Source organism: Herpailurus yagouaroundi, unplaced genomic scaffold, assembly GCF_014898765.1.
Source record: "Herpailurus yagouaroundi ecotype Mexico unplaced genomic scaffold, PumYag 100, whole genome shotgun sequence".
NCBI classification, from domain to species: domain Eukaryota; kingdom Metazoa; phylum Chordata; class Mammalia; order Carnivora; family Felidae; genus Herpailurus; species Herpailurus yagouaroundi.
Window position 1 is genome coordinate 62,495,209 of NW_024412391.1, and position 21,175 is coordinate 62,516,383.

General features: G+C 36.3%; 1 protein-coding gene across 17 annotated transcripts in view; it reads right to left on the reverse strand.

Moving 5' to 3' along the window:
• Window positions 1-21,175, reverse strand: part of PPP1R9A (protein phosphatase 1 regulatory subunit 9A) — a 323,453-nt gene that overhangs the window by 37,661 nt on the left and 264,617 nt on the right. For all 17 annotated transcript variants that reach the window (XM_040472620.1, XM_040472634.1, XM_040472633.1 and 14 more), the window contains 4 exons: window positions 17,958-18,011; window positions 15,139-15,368; window positions 13,538-13,634; window positions 13,260-13,431 (listed from right to left, as the gene is read on the reverse strand). In XM_040472620.1, coding sequence (XP_040328554.1) covers window positions 13,260-13,431; window positions 13,538-13,634; window positions 15,139-15,368; window positions 17,958-18,011 — 553 coding nt within the window. The remainder of the gene's footprint in view (window positions 1-13,259; window positions 13,432-13,537; window positions 13,635-15,138; window positions 15,369-17,957; window positions 18,012-21,175) is intronic.

The following is a 21,175-nucleotide window of genomic DNA, read 5'->3' on the forward strand; positions in this document are numbered from 1 at the left end:
AATTCAAGAGTTGGACACCTAACTGACTGAGCCACCCAGGTGCCCCATCTTCTTTCCATTCTAATCTCAGAGCTCTAGTGTTTCAGGACTGAATATTCCCCGATGTTGTTATTAGCCCAGGAAACTTTGTCAAAATCCGGGCGATTATTAGCCTGCCCTGTGTGAGAAGGCTGGTCTTTCATGACATCTATGGAGACTGTTTGCCCGCATTGCTCCTTTACTAACTGCCAGATGATTTGGCCGGATGAAGGCCCTGTGGCTTAGCTTCCAGTTGCTACTTTGTTTTAGTATTGCACAGGGGAAGATGTATTGAATCGGATATGGTAATTTGAGACCAAGTTACAAGACCAACTTCATCTCTTATGACAGCACTTTACTTAAGAACCCACCCATGGCCAACTCTCACCCCGGACTCTATTAATTTAGTTGCTTCCCTTATAGTTGCCTAAAAGTTGATAAATTTTACACCCCAAGTACTATTTATGAAATTTTAGGAAGCTGATTTCTTCCAGTTTCAGAACAAGTAGTAGAAGATTAACGCTGTTTCTTAATCTATTAAGTAGGTCCGAGTTTACTGTTGTATCAACTGTACATTTCATTTGCTGATGTTTGAAAAATATTAAAGAATTACTTTTTTATACAGGTCATCTGTGTGACCTTTGAAACATAATAACTGAGTTATCTGTTTTAGTTTAATGCTTCTCCAGTGCAGTCTGATATCCAACTTTACCTTCTTCAGCTTATAGTTAACTTAGCTCCCTGTTCTCAAGAGGGCAGAGAAGTCTAAATTCTGTTGCCCCTGACTCCTTAGTAATGTCACTAGACTGCCCATAGAGATAGTGGCTATAATTCAGAAAAACAAAACAAAGCAAAAAAAAAAAAAAAAAAAAAAAAAAAAAAAAAGCACCACCACCAACTATGTGAGATAACCTAAATCCCATCAAATATCATCTGCAACTCTTATAAGAGTCATTGATTCCGAGACTATGAAAGGATCCAGAATTTATATTTAGGTAACAAGAAAAGGCATTAAATATCTTAGGGTTCCTTTACTGTCAAACATCTTTAGAATCCAATAGAAAAGTACTAAAATTCAAAGAACTGTAAAATTTAATCCAATGGGCAAACTGGTTGGAACTGAGGCCTTCTGTGAGTAGAACCATGAGGTCATGTGCATTAAGCTGGGTCTAGGAAGGTGGGACATGTAAATGTCCTCTTCTTGAAATTATAGCATCTTTGACATAGCAACAATAAACAAGCTTCTGTGTTCTCACAGGGTGGCCTACAAAAATCTAACCGGTTTTCTCAGTCAAAAATCTCTGGATATACTTAGTAATCCCAAGCATGCTACATAGGCAACACCTCCCCCCAATTATATATCATGATATAATAGTTTCCTTGATTAGTATAAGAATTCAGATCTTATGCCTTTGGTAGGAAATAACCTCAATTACTTGAAATGACAGTTGTTGGCTTCCTTAATGGGAAAGTATCTTTCAACTACAGGAAGACTAATTGCGTACAGCATTAGAAGGTTTAAGAAAACTCAAAGGTTATGCTACTTGTAAGCATAATGTAACAGATGCATGAGAATTTAAGTACTTGCAAAGACTCTCAGTCACTAAGAACAGTAGTTAAAAAGGAAATCAAACATAACAAATTTGTAAATGCAATTTAAAATGTTTATAGGTGTTTAATTAGATAAGTTTATAAACAGGAACTAAATATTATTCAAAGATCCCTTAGTGATTTGCAAACCAAATTGAAAAACTTAAAGAACTAGATTTTTGATAATGTAGCTTGAATAAATCAAACATTACTTGTAAAACCAAAATAAATATCCAAGTGACTTTTTGGATGGTCATAAGGCCTTTACTGTCATCACAAAACTCACAGGCAATAGGGTTTTCCATGTACCTATGTTCTAATGTTTCTTAAGCTTCCTCATATGTCACATTTCCTGTAGGTTCTCAGACATAATTAGTGTACAGTATTGAGAGAGAAAATTATTTCATGTCCACTGGAATTCAGTCTTGACATCAGTGTCCTGCCTTAACAGAAAAAATCCTAAGGATTTTATAACTGCTGAAACAATACGGCTGGACGTTGTTCAGAGCCATACATGCAAGATAATCTTCTGGTCCTAATTCCAGAAATCTCTATTCATTGTTTCGTTTTAATTTTAAAGATGCTGTGACACCCTGATTGAGCACGTCTCCCTCTTGGCTGGTAGATGGCTTAAGTGAAATCTGTGGCCCCCCCCTGAACAAACCACAGGAGCCCACCAGCATGCACTGTATACATAAACCACTCGGGCAGCATATTCTTTTGCATCCTCCCATCCGGACTTCCCAGGCTGTTTTTCACAGTTATTTTTACCTCAGCATAACTGTACAGTATCTTCCAGTCTGTGTGATGAGAATTTCATGGTGAACCAGAGCACTGTTTATAAAATGTAAGAAACACTTCAGGATACAACTGTCTTGTCAAGTTTCCTTGAAAAGGCGCTATATCTCACATTTGAGTTAAAACTATCATGGGGCGCCTGGGTGGCTCAGTCGGTTAAGCGGCAGACTTTGGTTCAGTTCATGATCTCACAGTTCATGAGTTCGAGCTCTGCATCGGGATCTGTGCTGACGGCTCAGGGCCTGGAACCTACTTTGGATTCTGTGTGTGTGTGTGTGTGTGTGTGTGTGTGTGTGTGTGCGCGCGCGCGCACGCGCGTCTCTGCTCCTCCCATGCTTGCTTGCTTTGTGTCTCTGGGGGGGGGGGGGGATGAATAAACGTTAAAAAATTAACAAAACAAAATGGTCTTTACTTACAGAAGATCATAATTTACCCTATAGTTTGATTCCAAGCAAACAAAATTTAAAAGTCAAAATATAAAGCAGTCTGCTTTTCCTACAATGGATAGAAAACTACTAAGTTTAAGCTCTTTCTGACAAAATAACTTGTTTTCTATCAAAACAACTTCAGATATCTTCTAGTACGAATGCATAGCTCACTGGATTGAAGGGTCTGGTGACTTCTGTGAACTTATAGAGAGGCGGTGAGAAATAGGAACCAAGGAGAGTTGTCATTTTGCAACTGAATACCTCCTTCTGAATGCCTCCTTGATTTGGCAACAAAAGTCTTAATGACTTACACAAAGACAGATGCAAAACTTGCAAAAAACTAGACAGGCAATTTAGGTGCTTTGCTTTTTGATTAAGAGAACAGATTTTGGCTCTAATGATATGCCAGAAAACAATCAATAAGTATTGATTTCTCATTCATTTGGCTTGTTCATTAAAATTTTCCATAGTGATTTACCGGGAATGTTCACTCTTTAATTAGTGCAACTCAATAATATTTCATGGTCAAAATTATTTATCGGGGATTAAAAGTTGCTGAAAATGATTTGTTCAGGAAAAATGAAAATGATGAAAGTTTACCAAGAAATTATATCTGTATGCATGATAAAAACAAGCTTGAATCCACTCCAGAATTCTCTCCTGCTCCAATTTAGAACTAAACAATGTGACAGCATGGAATAATTACCTCATTGCTCTGTATCTAATGCTCTTGTAGAAGACACTCCTGATAATGTAGTGCAAGCATTCACTTTCCTTTTAATGACTTTCCATTTAATGAATTCTGGCTTTAATCATGCCTTTAACCTTATTTTAAAATCCTGGGTTCCAATGCTAAAAGTGAATGCTTAATGTACTCTCGGACTCTGTTAGAAAATAAATCAAATGTGGTAGCGGTCTAGCCCGGATTCATATCCACAGGTATCTGAAAAGAGCCACTAACATTGAGGGCTCAGGGAAAGGCAAAAAGGACAAAGACAACATATGATTACAGCCTCAGGATAAAATGATTTCTTGGAGGAGTCCAGTGACCTTAGGAACCTCTTTATTATTGTAAATGTCTGCTTGCTGTTGGCTTTTTTCCCCTTATTAAGCCTTAAATTTTATAAGTCCCCAAAAATCTTTTGTGGTTTTCCTCATTCTTCCCTTTCAATTATGCTACTTAAAAAGTTCTCCTTTAAAATATCTTATTTACATAAAAATTATACCATATATGTAAGTCATATAGAAAAAGAAGGAAAAAGACACCCATGTTCCTACCATCAAGCCTAAAAAATAAAATTAGTATTTTTGAAGCCCTCTCCATGCCTCATTTCTAGTTGTAGCCTCTGTTTTTTCTCCTGGTTATTTCACAAAAGTATTTCACTGATTGAGCCACCCAGGCACCCCTGTCTTTTGGTACACATTGCAAGAACTTCTGAAAGCATATATACATGTAGAAGTAAATTTAGTGGGCCACAGACTTGGCATACCTTCCATTTTATTGGATGATACCAAACTGCTTTAGCAAAATAGTTGTATGAGTTTTCTTTTGTGCTGGCTATCACATATTACCGTGAAATTTTATATTTGCAAATCATTTTATTTAAAAAAAATTTTTTTAACGTTTATTTATTTTTGAGAAAGGGAGAGACAGAGCATGAACAGGGGAGGGTCAGAGAGAGGGAGACACAGAATATGAAGAAGCCTCCAGGCTCCGAGCTGCCAGCACAGAGCCCGACGCAGGGCTAGAACTCACGGACCACAAGATCATGACCTGAGCCGAAGTCGGACGCTCAACCGACTGAGCCACCCAGGCGCCCCGCAAATCATTTTATTTTTTACTAATGAGATTGAATGCTTACCAAAGTCTACTTTTCTTTTTTTGTGAATTGATTGCTTATGTATTTGTCCATTTTTCTTTTATGTTAGTTGTGTTTTCCTATGATCATTGTGAGTTCTGAGCATATTCTGGATAACACTCTTTTCCTTAAATGGGCTACAAATATATTCTCTCATTTTCTGGCATCTCTTTCCATGTTCTTTATAAAGATACTATAGTGTCTTTCAATGATCAGGTTTTCTTAATATAACTGTGGTCCAATTAATAAATTTTTCTTATGATTTGGAATTTTTGTGTTTTAAATCATATACACATTCTCCTACATTTTCTTCAAAAAGTTTGAAATACTGCCTTTCATATTTGAGACGTTAATCCATTTGGAATCTATTTCATGAATGATAGGAGGTTGGATCCACTTTTATTTTTTTTCCATGTAAATGGTCGATATTCTCAGCACCATTTATTAGTCCATCCTTTCCCCACTATTCTTCAGTGTCAGTTCTACATTAGTCTCAAATTGTCATGAATGGGTCAGTTTCTGGACTCTACTCTGTTGTACTGATCAATTTGTCAATTACTGAGACTACACCACTACCTTAATCACTTTTACTTTATAATGAATCTCAGCATCTGAGAGAACAAGCTCCCTCACACTATCCTTCCTCAAGTATATCCTGATTATTCTGGGCCAGGCTCTTCCTCCATACACATTTTAGGAACAATTCACCAGGGCGCCTGGGTGCCTCAGTCAGTTAAGCAGCTCAGATCATGATCTCGCGGTTCATGAGTTCGAGTCCTGAGTCAGGCTCCTTGCTGACAGCTCAGAGCCTGGAGCCTGCTTAGGATTCTGTCTCCCTCTCTCTCTGCCCCTCCCCTGCTCACACTCTGTCTGTTTCTCTCTCTCTCAAGAATGAATAAATGTTAAAAAAAAAAATTAAAAACAAAAACAAAAACAAAAAACTTGCCAAGTTCCAAACATCAAAAACAAAGCCCTGTTCAAATTCTCAACAGAACTGAATGAAACCTATAGGTTAATATGGCATTATGGCATGTTTACAATATTGAGGTTTACTAACTCTTCCAATTTATATAGGTCTTCTTGAATGTCTTATCATGGGTCTTGAGCTTCTTTTGCTAAATTTATACCGGCTACCTTATACTTTTTGTTGCTATTTTAAATGGCTTGTACAAAAATAACATTTTCGGTTTGTTAGAATTAACGGATATATATAATGATTCTTGGAGGCATCCATCCTGCTAAACTCTTATTAATTCTAAAAATCTGCATTCTTGAACATTTTTTATGTATTCAATTTTATTATCAGTGAATAATAATAATTATGCTTCTTTCTTTTTATTCCTTATATCTTTTACTTCTTTTGCTTGTCTGGTACTTACTAGGACAACACTGAATACAAGAGATCATAGTACATTAAGCAGTGAAATGTTAACAGTATTCTTAATTTTTTTAAAGGAAATTCTTGATTTTAACATTTCACCACTTAATCTGATGCTTGATAGACTTGTTAGCTTCACATATCAAGTTAAGAAAGTTCTAGTTGAATAAACTTCTGTATTTCTAGTTTAATAAACTTTTGATCGTGAATAAATGTTCAACTTCATTAAATGTCTTCATCTAAGAAGATGATTATGTATGTTTCTCCTCTAAATACATTATATATATATTTATATTCATATATATATTTATATATATATAAATGTATATAAAATAAATTTTATACATATATATTTATATATATTTCTGAATCCAGAAATGTATTTTATGTACATTTATTTATATATATTTTTATATATTTATTATATATTTATTATATATTTATTTATATATAAATGTATATAAAATACATTTCTGGATTCAGTATTTATCTCTGTGAATAAGTAGGGTGTTTGTTTGTTTGTTTAATGATGAGAATCCTGGCCAGCTAGTGGGTATTTACTCTGCCTACCTTAGAGTAGAAAAGGAACTCTATTCCAAAACAAAACTGTGTTACACAGCTTAAGTCTTATAAAAATATATTAACCCCATCTGCAGCTTAACTGTTTGTTAAATATACAGACCTGTAATCCATTAGTTACATAGAAAACCATACCCTAGGCATTTGCCAAGGTGTATAAACTCTAACTTATTGCCACTCAGTATTTATTAAAAGCTCATTTAAGAACTACAACACCTGTAGTGTATAAAAAGAATTAAAAAAACCCCAAACCCCAACTTTTTGAAGAATTTTATTAACTCTTTACTCAGTAATGCAGGTCACACTCCAACTGCAGAAGACTTTTTTTTTTTTTTTAATTCTAGTATAATTAACATACAGTGTTATATTAGTTTCAGTTGTTACGAAAGATATTTTTTTTATATCCAATTGCAGTAGGGACTCATTCCCCTAAAAAATAATTGTTAGGACTTCACATGGAACCAATAAATGGATTGTTTTTAATAAAATAATGAAGGACTAGCAATACAGCTGGCAAATATCAAATATTCAAATTTAAAATACTGGTTATAAGGGAGAGTCACCAATATTCTTTCATGTTCATGAATTCTGTCATCATTTAAGAGAATGTTTTTAATCATACCAATAAAGTCTGAGGATTAAAAAAAGAATCAGTTGAATGGGAAAAATATTAATGAATATTCAGGACACATTCTTCTGCAAATATTCTAAACTATATCTGTAGGTATCCACAAAAAGAAGAAAAGTTAATATAAGAAAAGAGTAAATTGGAGAAAAACATCCACACTTGACTAACCCAAAAGAAAGCAAGAAAGCAGATAAAAATAACAAGGATGTTTTTGTTAGATTACAAACAAATAGTAAGAGCTTAGATTTAAACTCAACATATAAGTAAATAAATAACAACTTTCTAAATGCATCTTAAAAATAAAGAATTGGGAAAATTTAAAGAGATTGAGAAATTGTAATAAAAAAAACCCAACTATATGCTGTTTACAAAAGACACTGAAAGTACACAGTAGAAGAAAATGATATACCATACAAACACTAACCAAAAGACAGCTGATATAGCTCTTTAAATATAAAACAAAGTAGATATTAAAGTGAATTACCAAAAATAGAGACATTCTCTGAAGATCAAAGGTCAATCTGTCAAAGAAGATACGACAATTCTAAAGTGTATGTACCTACTAACACCATCTCAAACGTATAAAGCAAAACTGACAAAACCAAAAGAAACCAAAACAATTATAGGGTGAGATTTTTTTTAACATTCTCTCTCAGTAATACATTCTAGAAGTTTTAAACATGGTTACTAAATTTGTCTGATATACATGAAAGAGCACCTGAGCACCAAACTAGATTAACAGCTAAGTACTGTCATGTCTTATTCATCCTCTCCCCAATAATTTAAATTAGTTTTACACAACACTACATTATATATTTGTGTGATGCCATTAGTCTAACGTTGAAGGCCACTGTGTGAAAAAGTCCTAATAACAATCACCAATTAAGGATGTTATTAATATTAATACCACTTTTGCTCCAAATCATGCATTATTTGTGCCAATAGTTGTACTTCACTTAAGCAGATGGTTTGTTTTTTTATCTTAGGAACACTGTGAATGATGTAATGAACAAAGGTTTCCCCCTTTCCTTCTGACAACTAGAAAGCTGAGAGCCAGGTAAAAGGCCTTGCCTCAGAAATACTATAAGCATGGTATAAATACTTGCAGTATTTCTGGTTCCACTCTTTCCTCACCCTTATTGTTCTTTCTTATCTTGCCACTATCAATTTATCCAATCCTGTCATATAAAGGTGTCTCCCCAAGTTACTTCTAGACAATATATGAATGAATGAAGTATAAGGATAAAAACACATGGGTAAAAAAGGTAGATACTCTTAATGGCATCTGGTTACCTGGCTCTTCCTGATAAAGACTTTATTTAAATCAGAGTAAATTTCAAAGAAGTGACTGAATTCAGAGAAATCAGATTCCATGCAAACCAATAAGCTAACCGCTGTTTCACAATAAGCAAATATATGTGGGTGGGGCCTGATGATCAGAGAATTGACTGGCTTGAATATCTAAGCAGGCTCAGAGTTCCACTGACATGTCCACAAGGCCTAGGTTTCAGACCAAGCGTCCTGGGTCCATGATTCAGGTGCAGACTACCATCTTAGGGATGTACTTTTAGGAAATCTAGAGCTTTATTGCAACAGTCAAACCATTTTGTGGAAAAAGTGTAAAGGAAAGGAGAGGAAGTGAGAAGGTATTATTTTCATATCCTTATACTCCTTTATCCAGGATATACTTAAATTACCTGGAAAGTAGCTGATAAATTTTTTTTAAAGACACCCAGGTTTCAGTAATTAATTCCAGATACAATTTATGCTGAAAGTCTAGACTTTCTTACAATCTGCCATATTGCACCTTCAGTCCATTTCTTCCATGTGAAGAAAAAGACTTCTGGCACAGTTCTTATTAGAGCTACGGAATGGTAAGTAACTAAAGAACTATGAATAAAATGCTTTATATAATCTTCCATGTTTACACTTTAGGGAAAATAACATTCAGTGTTCTCTAGTGGCCCAATGGTTGAGTAAGTGTGTATGAGAAAGAAGCATTTGGTAGTAATACCCAAAATTCACAGGGATATTTGAACTACGTTTACAAACCTATTAGTGACCCAGTTCCTGTTATGCCTCCAAAGTATCAATGGGTCATGGTGGTTACAGAAACAAGTATGAATTCTTCAGGTATTCAAAGCCTACTTTTAGTCCAAGAATACCCTGTAGCATACCTTTAACATCAGGTCTCATTCTTTAACATAAAGTCTCTGAATCAGAAAAAAAAATCATTCTAATTTTATTCATTTTTTCCCTTTTCTTCAAACTCCTTCTCATCTCTTAAAATGTATCTTGTATGTATTTGTCCTATGCCAAATACTTGACCTTCTCCATCCTTTATCCTATAAGTTACATGCCTTGTTGTATAGTTAGCAGAGACAAACACTGTTCTTTCTACCCCGGAGCCATCTTTCTTTTTATTAGTCAGTATGCCACTAGGCTTTCAGGGTTCAAAATACTTTTCTAAAGGTATCAAACTTACTTTTAACCTCTCGAGGATGGATAATCATAATCTTCCTTCATATGTAACTTTTATCAATTAGTTTTAGTCTTTCTTTCATTATCTCTATGGAATATGCATAAACTTTCACAAAAGAGCCTTTGAAATATTTGAAGATGAAAACAGTTTCATCTTAAGGATCCTGGAATTTCTGAAGTGCAGGAAGCGCATGTCGTTAAAGTGATCTCCAGGGAATCTAATCAAACTAGGACTACCACCCTTTTCTACCAAGATCTCTCTAACATGACTGTTCTCTGCTCTTATTCTAATCCTGACTTAAAAACCTGGATAGTCACAGACATTTCTAGTCACTAAGGGCCCTTGGATACACGGTAGAGAACTCTTACATAGACCAGCACTACTGAGGCACTAAGAAATGACAAATAAAAGAGGTGCCTGGGTGGCTCAGTTGGTTAGGCATCTGACTCTTGACTTTAGCTCAGGTCATAATCTCATGGGTCATGAGTTCAAGCCCCACATCTGGCTCTGTGCTGATGGCAAGGAGTCTGCTTGGGATTCTCTCTCTCTCTCTCTCTCTCTCTCTCTCCCTCTCCCCCTCTTTGCCTCCCCCCACACCACCTCAAAATAAATAAACTTAAAAAAAAGAAAAAGAAATGACTAACATAAAACAAGGCAGGAGGGCAAAATAATTACTTTTCATGTCTCAGAACACAAGAAAAATAATGTGTTTATTTAATAAATAAGTGCTAATCAATAACTCTTAATAATTAAGTAATAATCCTTAATAAGGATTTGTCATGGCTCCTGGTGAAAAGAACTGTTCTATTTCTTTTATGTATTATGATAAGAAAAATATATTAGAGGATATTAAGTTATGGATTTGTATATATATTCTATCAAAATTTTAATGAGATACTTGGATAGGCTTGGTTTATAGAGAGAAGCACACAAATGGTGCTCAAATAGAACTGTAACTGTGGTAAACTTCTGCATGGCCTGAAAACGATTTTATCACTCTAAAAACTTACAATACTTCAATGTTGAGAGTCACGTAATTAATCCCTCCTCATTTGGGAAGCCCATTCCTGGAAGAACATGAGTCCTGTGAAGAAATGGCTGCTTATGTGTCCTTCCTTTCCTCCTCCTCCTCCCTTTCTGCCTCCTTCACTCTCTCCTTCTTTTCTCCTTCTTTCACTATTTCATTCTAACATAATTTTTCATTGACTTTAAATGATAATCCTTTCACTTCACTGAGCTGCCTCAAGGCCTAAAAATATGCTAAAGCACTCACCCTATCAATAAAACACTCCAGTGCTCAGAAAGCAAGTCAGAACTGGACAGTCCACAGGAAGTGGGGAGAAAAGGCCCTGTATTTAAGGGGCAGAAACTAACAGAACTGACGGCAACTGCTGTACCTATCTTGTTGCAGAAAGGTGTGGGGAGGGGCAGGGGGGGAGCGTGGATCTTGAAATGTCAAATGGCCTGTGTCAGGTCCACAGTTTACTTCCTTTTCCAAACCTCTAGGTCTTCAGCGTTCCCTAGCAACAGACGCAAAGGATCAATTTAGAAAAGTGCTTTCCAGAGCATTCCTATCTAGCTACTGACCAAGCCATTTCAGTTTATGTGATCAAGCAATTGAAATTCAAGGAGATTTATCACTGACTGTCCTCGGCAGCAAAACTGGAAGAGCGCCGCTTGATATGTATGCTGCTAATGTCTAAGATGACTGATTCTACCTCAACCGCACAAGCATGGATTGGTTTCAGTAAGAATTAGTAGTCTCTGCATCTCACTGTGAACCGACAGTGTTGCTAGGGAAACTGATAATTATGTGGCAAAATGGAGGGTGTAGAATAGGAAAAGGGTTCAGAAGAAATATAAGGTTTTGATCCAAAGCAGCGTGTTAATAGTATAGTTTGTTTATCTTCTGTAGTCACATAATTTAATAAATAACATTAATTATATGTTTGAGAAGATACAGATTTCTGAATTGAAAGAAATGAACAGAAATGAATTGAACATTGGAAAGCTACTGGTTACTGATCATACTTGGTGCATGCCACAGTAGAAATACATGTTTGCTACAAACTACAATTTAATTAAAATACTCAAAAAGAAACTAATTTTTTTTCTGGCATTTGTCTTTAGAAATCAATCTTTATAGAGTTCCAGATACAAAAACCAGAATCCTATAAAAGCTCTAATAAATTTGCTTTCATTCACCTCAGGGACTAAGTCATATAACCTCAAAACACATATTGGTGTGAAGAAAAAAGATGCGTTACTATTTTTATATTATACAGAGTAAAGCCAACCCAGAGACGCTGAGTGACCTTCCCGAAGACACACAGGTCTTCAGTTAGCGGTGATGCTGGTGCCAAATACTCCTCTTAGAGCTGCCCAAGAGGTGTCGTGTGCACGTCATATTTTATCAAGGGAAAGCCTCGCAAAAAGATATAAATGCAGTAAATTGGTCTCAAATCTCTAGATCTCACTCTGAAGGAAGATGTCCAACACTTCTCATTTTTCATGGCTACGAGTTTAGTTCTAAAAGTTCATTAACTTGTGTTAATGAGCACTTGTGTATCAGGAAAGTCTCGTTGGAGACATTTTAATATGTTAGAAAGATCATCAAAGAATTAAATAGGTCATTAGTGACAGTTTTACTGCATGGCAAATCACCGACTGTAAGCTGTCTGTGTCCTAAGATGACAATGCTAATTCACAACATTGTTTTATTTTCGCTTTTTCCAAGGACCACTAGGTACAAACTTTAAAAGATGAAACCGGAGGTTTTATATCCTCCTGTGTATTTATCTTGATAAATTCTTATACATTTTCTAATTTATAAATATACCACAAATATTAAAACATTCATTCACATTCATACACACAACCTACGTATGGACGTGTGTCTGTGCAAGAAAGTAAGTGACTGATTTATGGTAGGTATGTAAAACAAGACAAACATTTACAACAGAAAATGTTTCCAGCGTTTCGATCTTATTTGGTCTTTGACAGGAAAGAATGGGAAGTGTATATAAGGACACCAAGGTAAAAGCATAAAACGATGCAGAACTTCTTAACTCAATGAATTCCAAGTACCAGAAGTAGGTAATCAGCCTTCTGATGTTAGGAAAAAGATCTTCATTCTAATAACTTAAAAATCGTAAGCTTTACTTATTAATACATAAGTAGTATAGCTTCACCCAACGGGGCGAACTATCATTTTAAGGTAGTTTGTTTTTTTAAGGTAGTTTATTAAGTCTATCAATTTTATGATGGCTTAAAAACACTTGGCTTGCCTTAAGTTTCAATTTTGTTATTTCCTTACATGAAATCATTGAGTTTTGATAAAACAAGAAAGAAATAATAGGTTTTTATTTTGATAAACCTTTTTTTCTTTCCCATGGCAGAAAAGATTTTTCAACTTTTAAATCTCTGGGAAGGAAAAAGAAGAATATAAAGCCAAATTTTACAGTCATTAAAAACAATTTTTGCGGTAGGTTAAACAAACCTTGACTTAGGCCATCTTGACAAGATGTCTGCTTGACATCCAAGTTCTCCATGGTATCTCCTTTAGAGACTTCACCAAGAGATGTTCTTCTCTCAAAGATGTTGTTGTTATTGTTAACTTGAGTCCCATTTTGCTTCAGTAGTCTGAACACCTCAGCTTCCAAATCTCTAATCTAAGGAAAAAAAAAAAATCCATCCATGAAACTCTAAGCCAGCACTCCTCTCCAAGTACTAAGCAAAACCATCCTATTCCTTAGTAGTCCCAAGCACATAACTCACCCGTACTTGCAGACCTTGAACTTCCACAAGATGAGCTTTTTCCAAATCTTCTATTTTCTTTCTTTCTGCTTCCTGTCTTTTGATGAAATCAAGTTCTCTTAAGAAGAAAACAAAAGATCTGATTGCATCAGATACCCAATAAATGAGGAAACATGTGAACATTCTTATTTGAAGCAATAAATGGCACAGTGGGATAAATAACTGGACAGCTATTTAAATAGACAAGACTCAATCATAGTTAGAAAAAAAAGGTATCTAGTAATGAAAGCAAATAAGATATTTTAATGGATCTCAAAGTAAGGAAAAATGCTTTGAATCTGCTTACTGTGATTTTCATTTGTAACTCCTGACTCTAGAACACCCAGACAAGTCTAGAGAGAAGCTACTGGACTAATGACCCACCTTGGGTAAGTTTAGTGGAGATAATTACACGTCATGTAGTTATAATTCCACACTTACAAAGTCATATGCTTAGTAAGCTGATAGAACTGGATGGTAAGAGTTTACAAAAGATAATTATAATTTTCCTTCTGTGAATGACAGTGGTGAAGGGTTGGGTGGGTCAAAAACACCGCAAGGGGGAGGAGGGGAGCTGTCGCCTACACACCTGAGGATAATATGGGGAGAGGGAGAAAATATCTCCATTTTGAGAGCCTGGACTACAACCTGAAAATTTGGCAATGCTTGTTATAAGGTTGTTTCATGAAATAAAATTAGGCATAATATATTTGGCAAGAAGGGTTAAAATAGTGATGTACTGAATTCATGATCACAAAGGGTGATTTCTCCCTTTTTAACAAACATTTTATAGCAATCTCCTTTAAATATTAAAAACATTTTTTCTGTGATAGGAAATGACAGAGACATTATGAATCTTATGCATACACTTCGCTTCTAAGGCTTGGCGTGGGGAAGGGTACCGACACTGCTTTCTGTTGTTCTAACTGGCCAGAAGTAAACTGATGAAAAAATTCCGTAAAAATTTCCCTGAAATGACACCAAAATCCAACAGAGGGAAGCAAAGCAGCATGAGTGTGGAAAGAGCTGTTGAAATGCAAAAGCAGAGTGTAGTGCCGGGACTCTCCTTCTGCAGGGGACTGAGGCCCTTGTGTTTTCTCTCGACAGCTGAGAAAGAGAAAATGGCAGGGCAGGGGGTCTTGCTAGTCAGTATTGACACCATCTGAAGTGGGAAAATTCTGCAGTTACTGATTCTAACAGAGACAGAAGCAGCCTCATCAAGGCCCAATTGCTGCTCTCTCTGTATGTATGGTGGGTGTGCGTGACTTCAACTGGGCTTCTTGCTTCCTGGTCACAGAGTTATTTCGAAAAGGACAGAAATTTAAATGTTTTCATAGTTACTAGGAATGACTATCAAAAAGAAATCCAGAGATAACCGACTGCCAAAAAACTGTAAGATAAACAAAATATTATCTTACATGAAAACACCATAGAAGTGATTTCCAAAACTATGCTTTCTAACTATGCTTCTTAAAGGGATAACCAAGATTATTTTTTCTGTTCTACTAAATGTTACAAAATGATGGGACATACACCTTCTTTAGATGCACACATCTATTCTTTAGTCATTAGAAGCTGCTTACTTTTGTTGAAAATCCTTGATCAATTTCTTTGCCTTGTTGTATTTCTTCTCCAAGGCCTGATACTGGCTTTGAGTCTCTTTGAGGTGCTCGTTCACCGTGTGGCATAACGTCTGAGCCTCAATCCAGTAACTCTCCAGCTTCAACATTCTCTCTTTATTTTCTTCTATATTCTGTTGGAGTTGGGTTTTTTCTAGTTCCCACCTCACTTTCTCATTTTCTGCTGCTTGCAGCTGGAGAAAGCAAATGTCAAGATAAGGATAATCTGGGTATTCTGTAGCAAAAATCCTTCATGTCTTTATAGTATGTTTTAAATTAAGTTCTACTGTCACATATACTTAATCATCTAGAACCTTGAGATGAGAAGAGCAAGTCGTATTTGCAGCATTTCAGAAATTATAAAATGGTAGCCTTGAAAATTGAAATGCTTGCCCAAGGTCACACATCTGATAAATAATACAGCCTGGATTTGATTTCAACTCCCATGATCTTTCCATCATACCATGCGGTTTGAAATTCTATGAACGGTAAATAAATAATGTTTTAGAGTCTGACTGATTCTATCCAATGAACTTCAGTGTACTTTCTTTTAGAGTTTCTTTCTTCATATAATTACATATACAAAAATTAACTAAAAAGCAAAAGGGGGAGAGGCATGCTGAGAAGGAGAGAAGGGCAGAAGTACAGTTTGGCCTAATAGTTATGAGGGGAGGGGGTGTCTCTGGAGTCATTCAGTCTAGAGTTGAATCCCAGCTCTGCCATTATTGTTGGCCTTTAAACCTTAAGCAGCTAATTCAAGTTCTCTAAGACTCCAGCATATTACCTATAAGACAGAACTGTGATGTAACACAACGCCATACTTGGAACTGCTCCTGGCCATAATCTGATAAATGTTAGTTATCTTCACTTTGTTTTTATCCCTTTTAATAATATGATGGCATCCTTTATTTCAATTGACATGAACATAGTCTGTAGCTCATTATTCTGCTGACAGTGTTCTGAATTTCCAGAGCCTTATAAGCTACAATTTGCATGAAAGTATAAAAGATACTGAAAGTAAAAATATAAATTAATGCTGAATTATTTTAAATCCCTCCTATGAAACAGAAAGGAAGCTTTCTGTGTTTCTGCTTCCAGGGACTGTTAGGAATAAGATAGTAAACTAGTCCAACCGCCTTATTTCTACAGAAATTCAAGTCTGATCGGTTAGGTGAGGGGTCAAAGGTCATTTATTCACAATAACTGACCTTTAAACTAGTGCTTCACCTATTTCACATGCTTCTTTTCAAATTCAAAAGGATGCGGAGTTATTATCAACTAACAATTTTCAAAATCTAAGACATCCCCAAACCATACCACATTCAGCAAATACATATATATGTATATATATGTATATTTTAAACTAAATGCATTGACAAAACAGATTACAAAGTCAAAAATAAAAATATTTCAAAATTAGGAATTCGATTTTCAACATGGATATAAAGAGTCATAGTAAAATAAGCTATTATAAATATTACATGCCAATATAATAAAGAACAAAATACAAACTTCTTATTTATAGGATTTTCTAAATTAAATGTTTTTGGTCTAACATATAAGCTTTGTTAAAGCACTTACAATCCACAGGGGAAATCTTTCCCCCTCATTATAACCGACAATTTTAAAAAAGTCTATTCTTCCATTCTGTGCTAAGAAACAATAGCAATTTAAAATAGGACTAGGTTTTTACTGCATCTTTTATTAAGCAATGTTTTGTATTCAAGTTGTTTATTTATCAACCACTACTAATTTAAAAATGATTATTCACAGAGCTTGGCTGACACCATGAATGATGTATAGACATGTTTTGACTAAGGAGCTACAGAGTTATTAGCTGAGAATACCATTTAACCAAAATAGCCCTGCTAATTCATCTCCATTTAAAACACATGGAAAAAACAAAATAAGTGTTCAGCGTGAACAGGAAAACAGATCATTAGTGGTGAGGGAGAAATCATGTCTTAATTTTTAAAGGACCATAAAAACAATAAAGAATATTATTTTAAAAGTAATTCAAAAACATTTTTAAATCTTTGAAATGACATATTTGATAAAATTAGACACAGTTCTAGTAATTTACAAGTACCTTATAATTCACCGACTAAACATGCCCTTTTGAATCTTGTATTATTTCATATGTAAACTAAGAATACATACTCCCTTTATCAAGAACTGTTTTTTTCCCACAAATTTAAATAATACAAACTAAACTTGTCTAAAAATTTCCAGGAGCATCTGGCACCTCAAGTCAATTATTCACATATTGTATTAAATTCCATAATATTTAATTAATAGAACTGGAATTTTTTTCCATGAAAAAGAATGTGTTACATTAAAATACATTGTCTCTGATGAATAGGCTAAAAATAAATAAATGATTAAACCTACTTAAAATAAGACAAATAAAGAGAGATACAACCTAAGAGCTTGGATGATAACAGTATAATTAGCGGTCAAATGTAATTCGGATGCTAGAACCTTTAACAATATTTAATCTTTGAGGAAATCTCAGAGGGAACCGGCCACATATGTGCAAATATGTAAATATGTATTTTTAAAATACTGTGCTCTTTTCACGGAGGGAGTATGGTGGCACTTGCCCCCTCGGGGTAGGTGTTCTCGCTGGCAGGTTTGTCTACCTATCTAACAGTGGAAATGAACCTCTCACATCTGTACTCTTTCAAATGCACAGGAACAAATCTTTTAGTCCCAGGGTTGAATGTAGTCATAGCATCCAAAGTTTCAAAAGCACAATTCAAACACCATTTAATGGTGCTTACCTTGGTCTTCAATTTTTGAATCTCTGCTTCTGTAACTGCATGTTTGATTTGCAACTGAAAATTGAAAAGAAAGAAAAAAATCTGAACTAAGAGAGTGTATCTATATTTTTTAAGCCTCAGCGGCCAGAAGAATACCTTATCACACAGCAGAAGGCCTAGAAAAGCGCTGCAATGCAGCAGGTTGTAAATTAAAATGTCTGGTGTGTAAAATGACTCACTAGGTGCAAACTAACGAAACACAGGGTTTATGGCCCACATTCCCTAACAGATTAGGTTACGAATTTAATTGTTCGGGGACCAAAGAAAAGAAAACACATTTTCTAGCCCCCTTTGCAGCTCTTCCTTTCCGATCTGAGTGTCAAGGAATTGTCTTGGTGCGGAGAGTCTTGTGGATGTTCAAGCAGGCAAGTCGGCCCGAAGCCGGGTGAAGATCCGATTCCAAATCTGGAAGAAAGATGGCGCTATGGTCCCGCGAGCCACACGCACAGAAGGCCGAGCAGCTCCCACACCGCTCTGGCTGGCAGCTGTGAGGCGGTAGACGACGGTGCCGCGGTTCCACAGCGACATCGGTGATTTTTTTTTTTTTTTTTTTTTTTTTTTTTTGATTGCTGGAAAGGTAGAGATCCAGATTTCACTCCTCCGAAAACCGACTCCTACTGAGGAACCCACACCCCCAAAAGCTTTGGCTACAGTTTATCAGCATGAGAACCACCATTTACATTTGTTTTGCTTCTCCCCTCCCCCCACTTCGTTTTCTCTGTAAGGGTGAGAAGAACAAACGAAATATTTATTTCTTTAAGGAATAAAGAAATGCACCAAAATTTACAAAAAACAAAAACAAAAACAAAAACAAAACAATTCATGGGTTGAAAGTCTTTTTTTCTGAAATCCTCGAGGCCAGATGATTTTGGAATTCAGAATTCTCCCACTTTCAGAAAGGCAGTAAGCTGCATTTTCCATAAACTGCATATTGTTCACAACTTGGTCTGTGGAGGCAGTCTGTGATCAAACACACGAATATTTTTGCCACCAAACATAGGTATTTCTCATTAAGTGTGGTATACAATAGCATCCTGTCTGTTTCAGTCAGGTTTACTACCAAATGAGTTAAACTTGCCATAAAATTATTAAAAAAAAATTTTTTAATGTTTATTTATTTTTGAGACAGAGACAGAGCATGAACAGGGGAGGGGCAGAGAGAGAGGGAGACACAGAATCTGAAACAGGCTTCAGGCTCTGAGCTGTCAGCACAGAGCCCGACGCAGGGCTCCAACCCACGAACTGTGAGATCATGACCTGAGCCGAAGTCCGACGCTTAACCGACTGAGCCACCCAGGTGCCCCAACCCACAAAATTATTTTAAACAGTTTTCAGAGCATTTTGGATTTAGAATTATACCAGAAGGGCTGTAAATGTCTAATATTACCATAATCAAATACATCTAAGGTTTTATTACCAGAAAAAGCCAGTTAGTTGATGGAGGGATAGAAACGTGCACCTTGGAGGTCACGACACCTCATAAACCTCAGCTCTCTTTGGTGTGTAACCTGCATTTTCCTAGTTTTCACCCAGCTAGTAGGGCATATGGGAACGATGGAGAGGGATGATCCTTCCTCGGGTCTCCTGTTATATTGAAGTCCCTAAGGTCTACACTGCTATAGCTCTGTCACTGCTCTCCGTCTTGGGGGAGATCTGATCTCCGGATCTGAAGACTCCTGCAGTATTGTCCATGTGGCTCTTGCTCCTCTCATCCTTATTGGTTCGTAGGGGCTTCTGTGCACCAACAGTCTCTAAAGAGGAAGGATTCTCTGTGCTGCAGTCATTCTTTTAGGAGGCCCCAAACAGGCAGTCCTAGCTCTCTCAGTTTCTCTCCACAGACCTAGTGGCACAATGCTCAACCTACCAACCTTTAGGAGTTGCTCAGAGCAACAACGTGTCTAGCAAGTGCTGCTCCAAAATCATGGTAACTCCCTTCCACCTTGCTCATGAGGTCTGAGCTTACCCAAAGTCCTAGCCTGGATGAATCTCTCAGGACCTGACAGTGTCAGGCAGCCCAGCTCAAACGCTCAGATACTCCAGTGGATACTCCAGCTATGAGCCCTACAGTGAACAATGCCACTGCAGAATCACCGATGCTTATATTTCTGGACTCCCTTTAAGATGTGGAAAGCTAAGGGGTGTAGATACAAACTGACATTGTTGCCGTGAACTGCTGTTAAACCCACAACTAAGAACTTAGATCTCTGGTTCCTGATCCAGTGTCATTTTCCTTAGAAAATAGGATTAATTCAGTATCCATTTATTGAAGAGCTGCTATGCTATGAGGATAACTCTTTCCCCTTCTAATAAATATTAGTGCTAATCTCCCTCACCAACATAAACTAAAAACCAGAAGTAGCAAAATACTTAGATATTAGACATGCCTCACGCTATCAGAATTCTTTTCCACGGAGATCTTATACTTCAGTGTGCACACATGGGCATCCAGGAAATCCATGTGTCTAGGTGATTTTGAAGGATCTGCAATTGTTAGTGACAAGAACAACTCCTTGATCTTTCTACCGTGGCCAAGCGTGAAGAGTAGTTAAGTTAGACTGCTGGGATTCATCTCAGGCCTACCATGAACTAGCTACCTGATGCTGGAAAATCACCGAACCTCTCTTACTTTCATTTTCCTCAGCTGGAAAATGCAGTTCCTCATAGGTCATAACCTTCTTATTGGAAGATTAAATGAGGTAACCCATGCAAAGCTTTTAGCACAAGAGAATAAGACCTCCACAGTGATCCAAGACTAATACAAGCATGATTTTCAGAACCTAGTTTTTTTTTTTTAATTACCCCAACACCAGTTCTTAGTTAAAAGTGCTAAAAGCTACAAAATGTCACACCTGAAATAAAACAAATACCTCTGGTTCTGTTTGAAGAGTAGCAAGAAATCAAAAGGGCAGATTTTATGACAAACACCGCAACCATGGGGAAGTGCCAGATTTTATTTTCTCAGTGGTTAAACTCCCTTCCGCGTAGGGTAACCAAGTATATGGCATGCAACTTTGGGACTTTGGATTTTCTTTGTTCAAATTGTTGTGACCGCTAGTAAACTGCTTCCCTGGGGCCTCGCTTCCCATATGAAAAATGAACATTTTTCATTTTCCCAAGGCTAGATGGGAAGAAGTCCAAGGCCCTTGCAAATACTGCAGGTGTGACATTTACGAAATGAA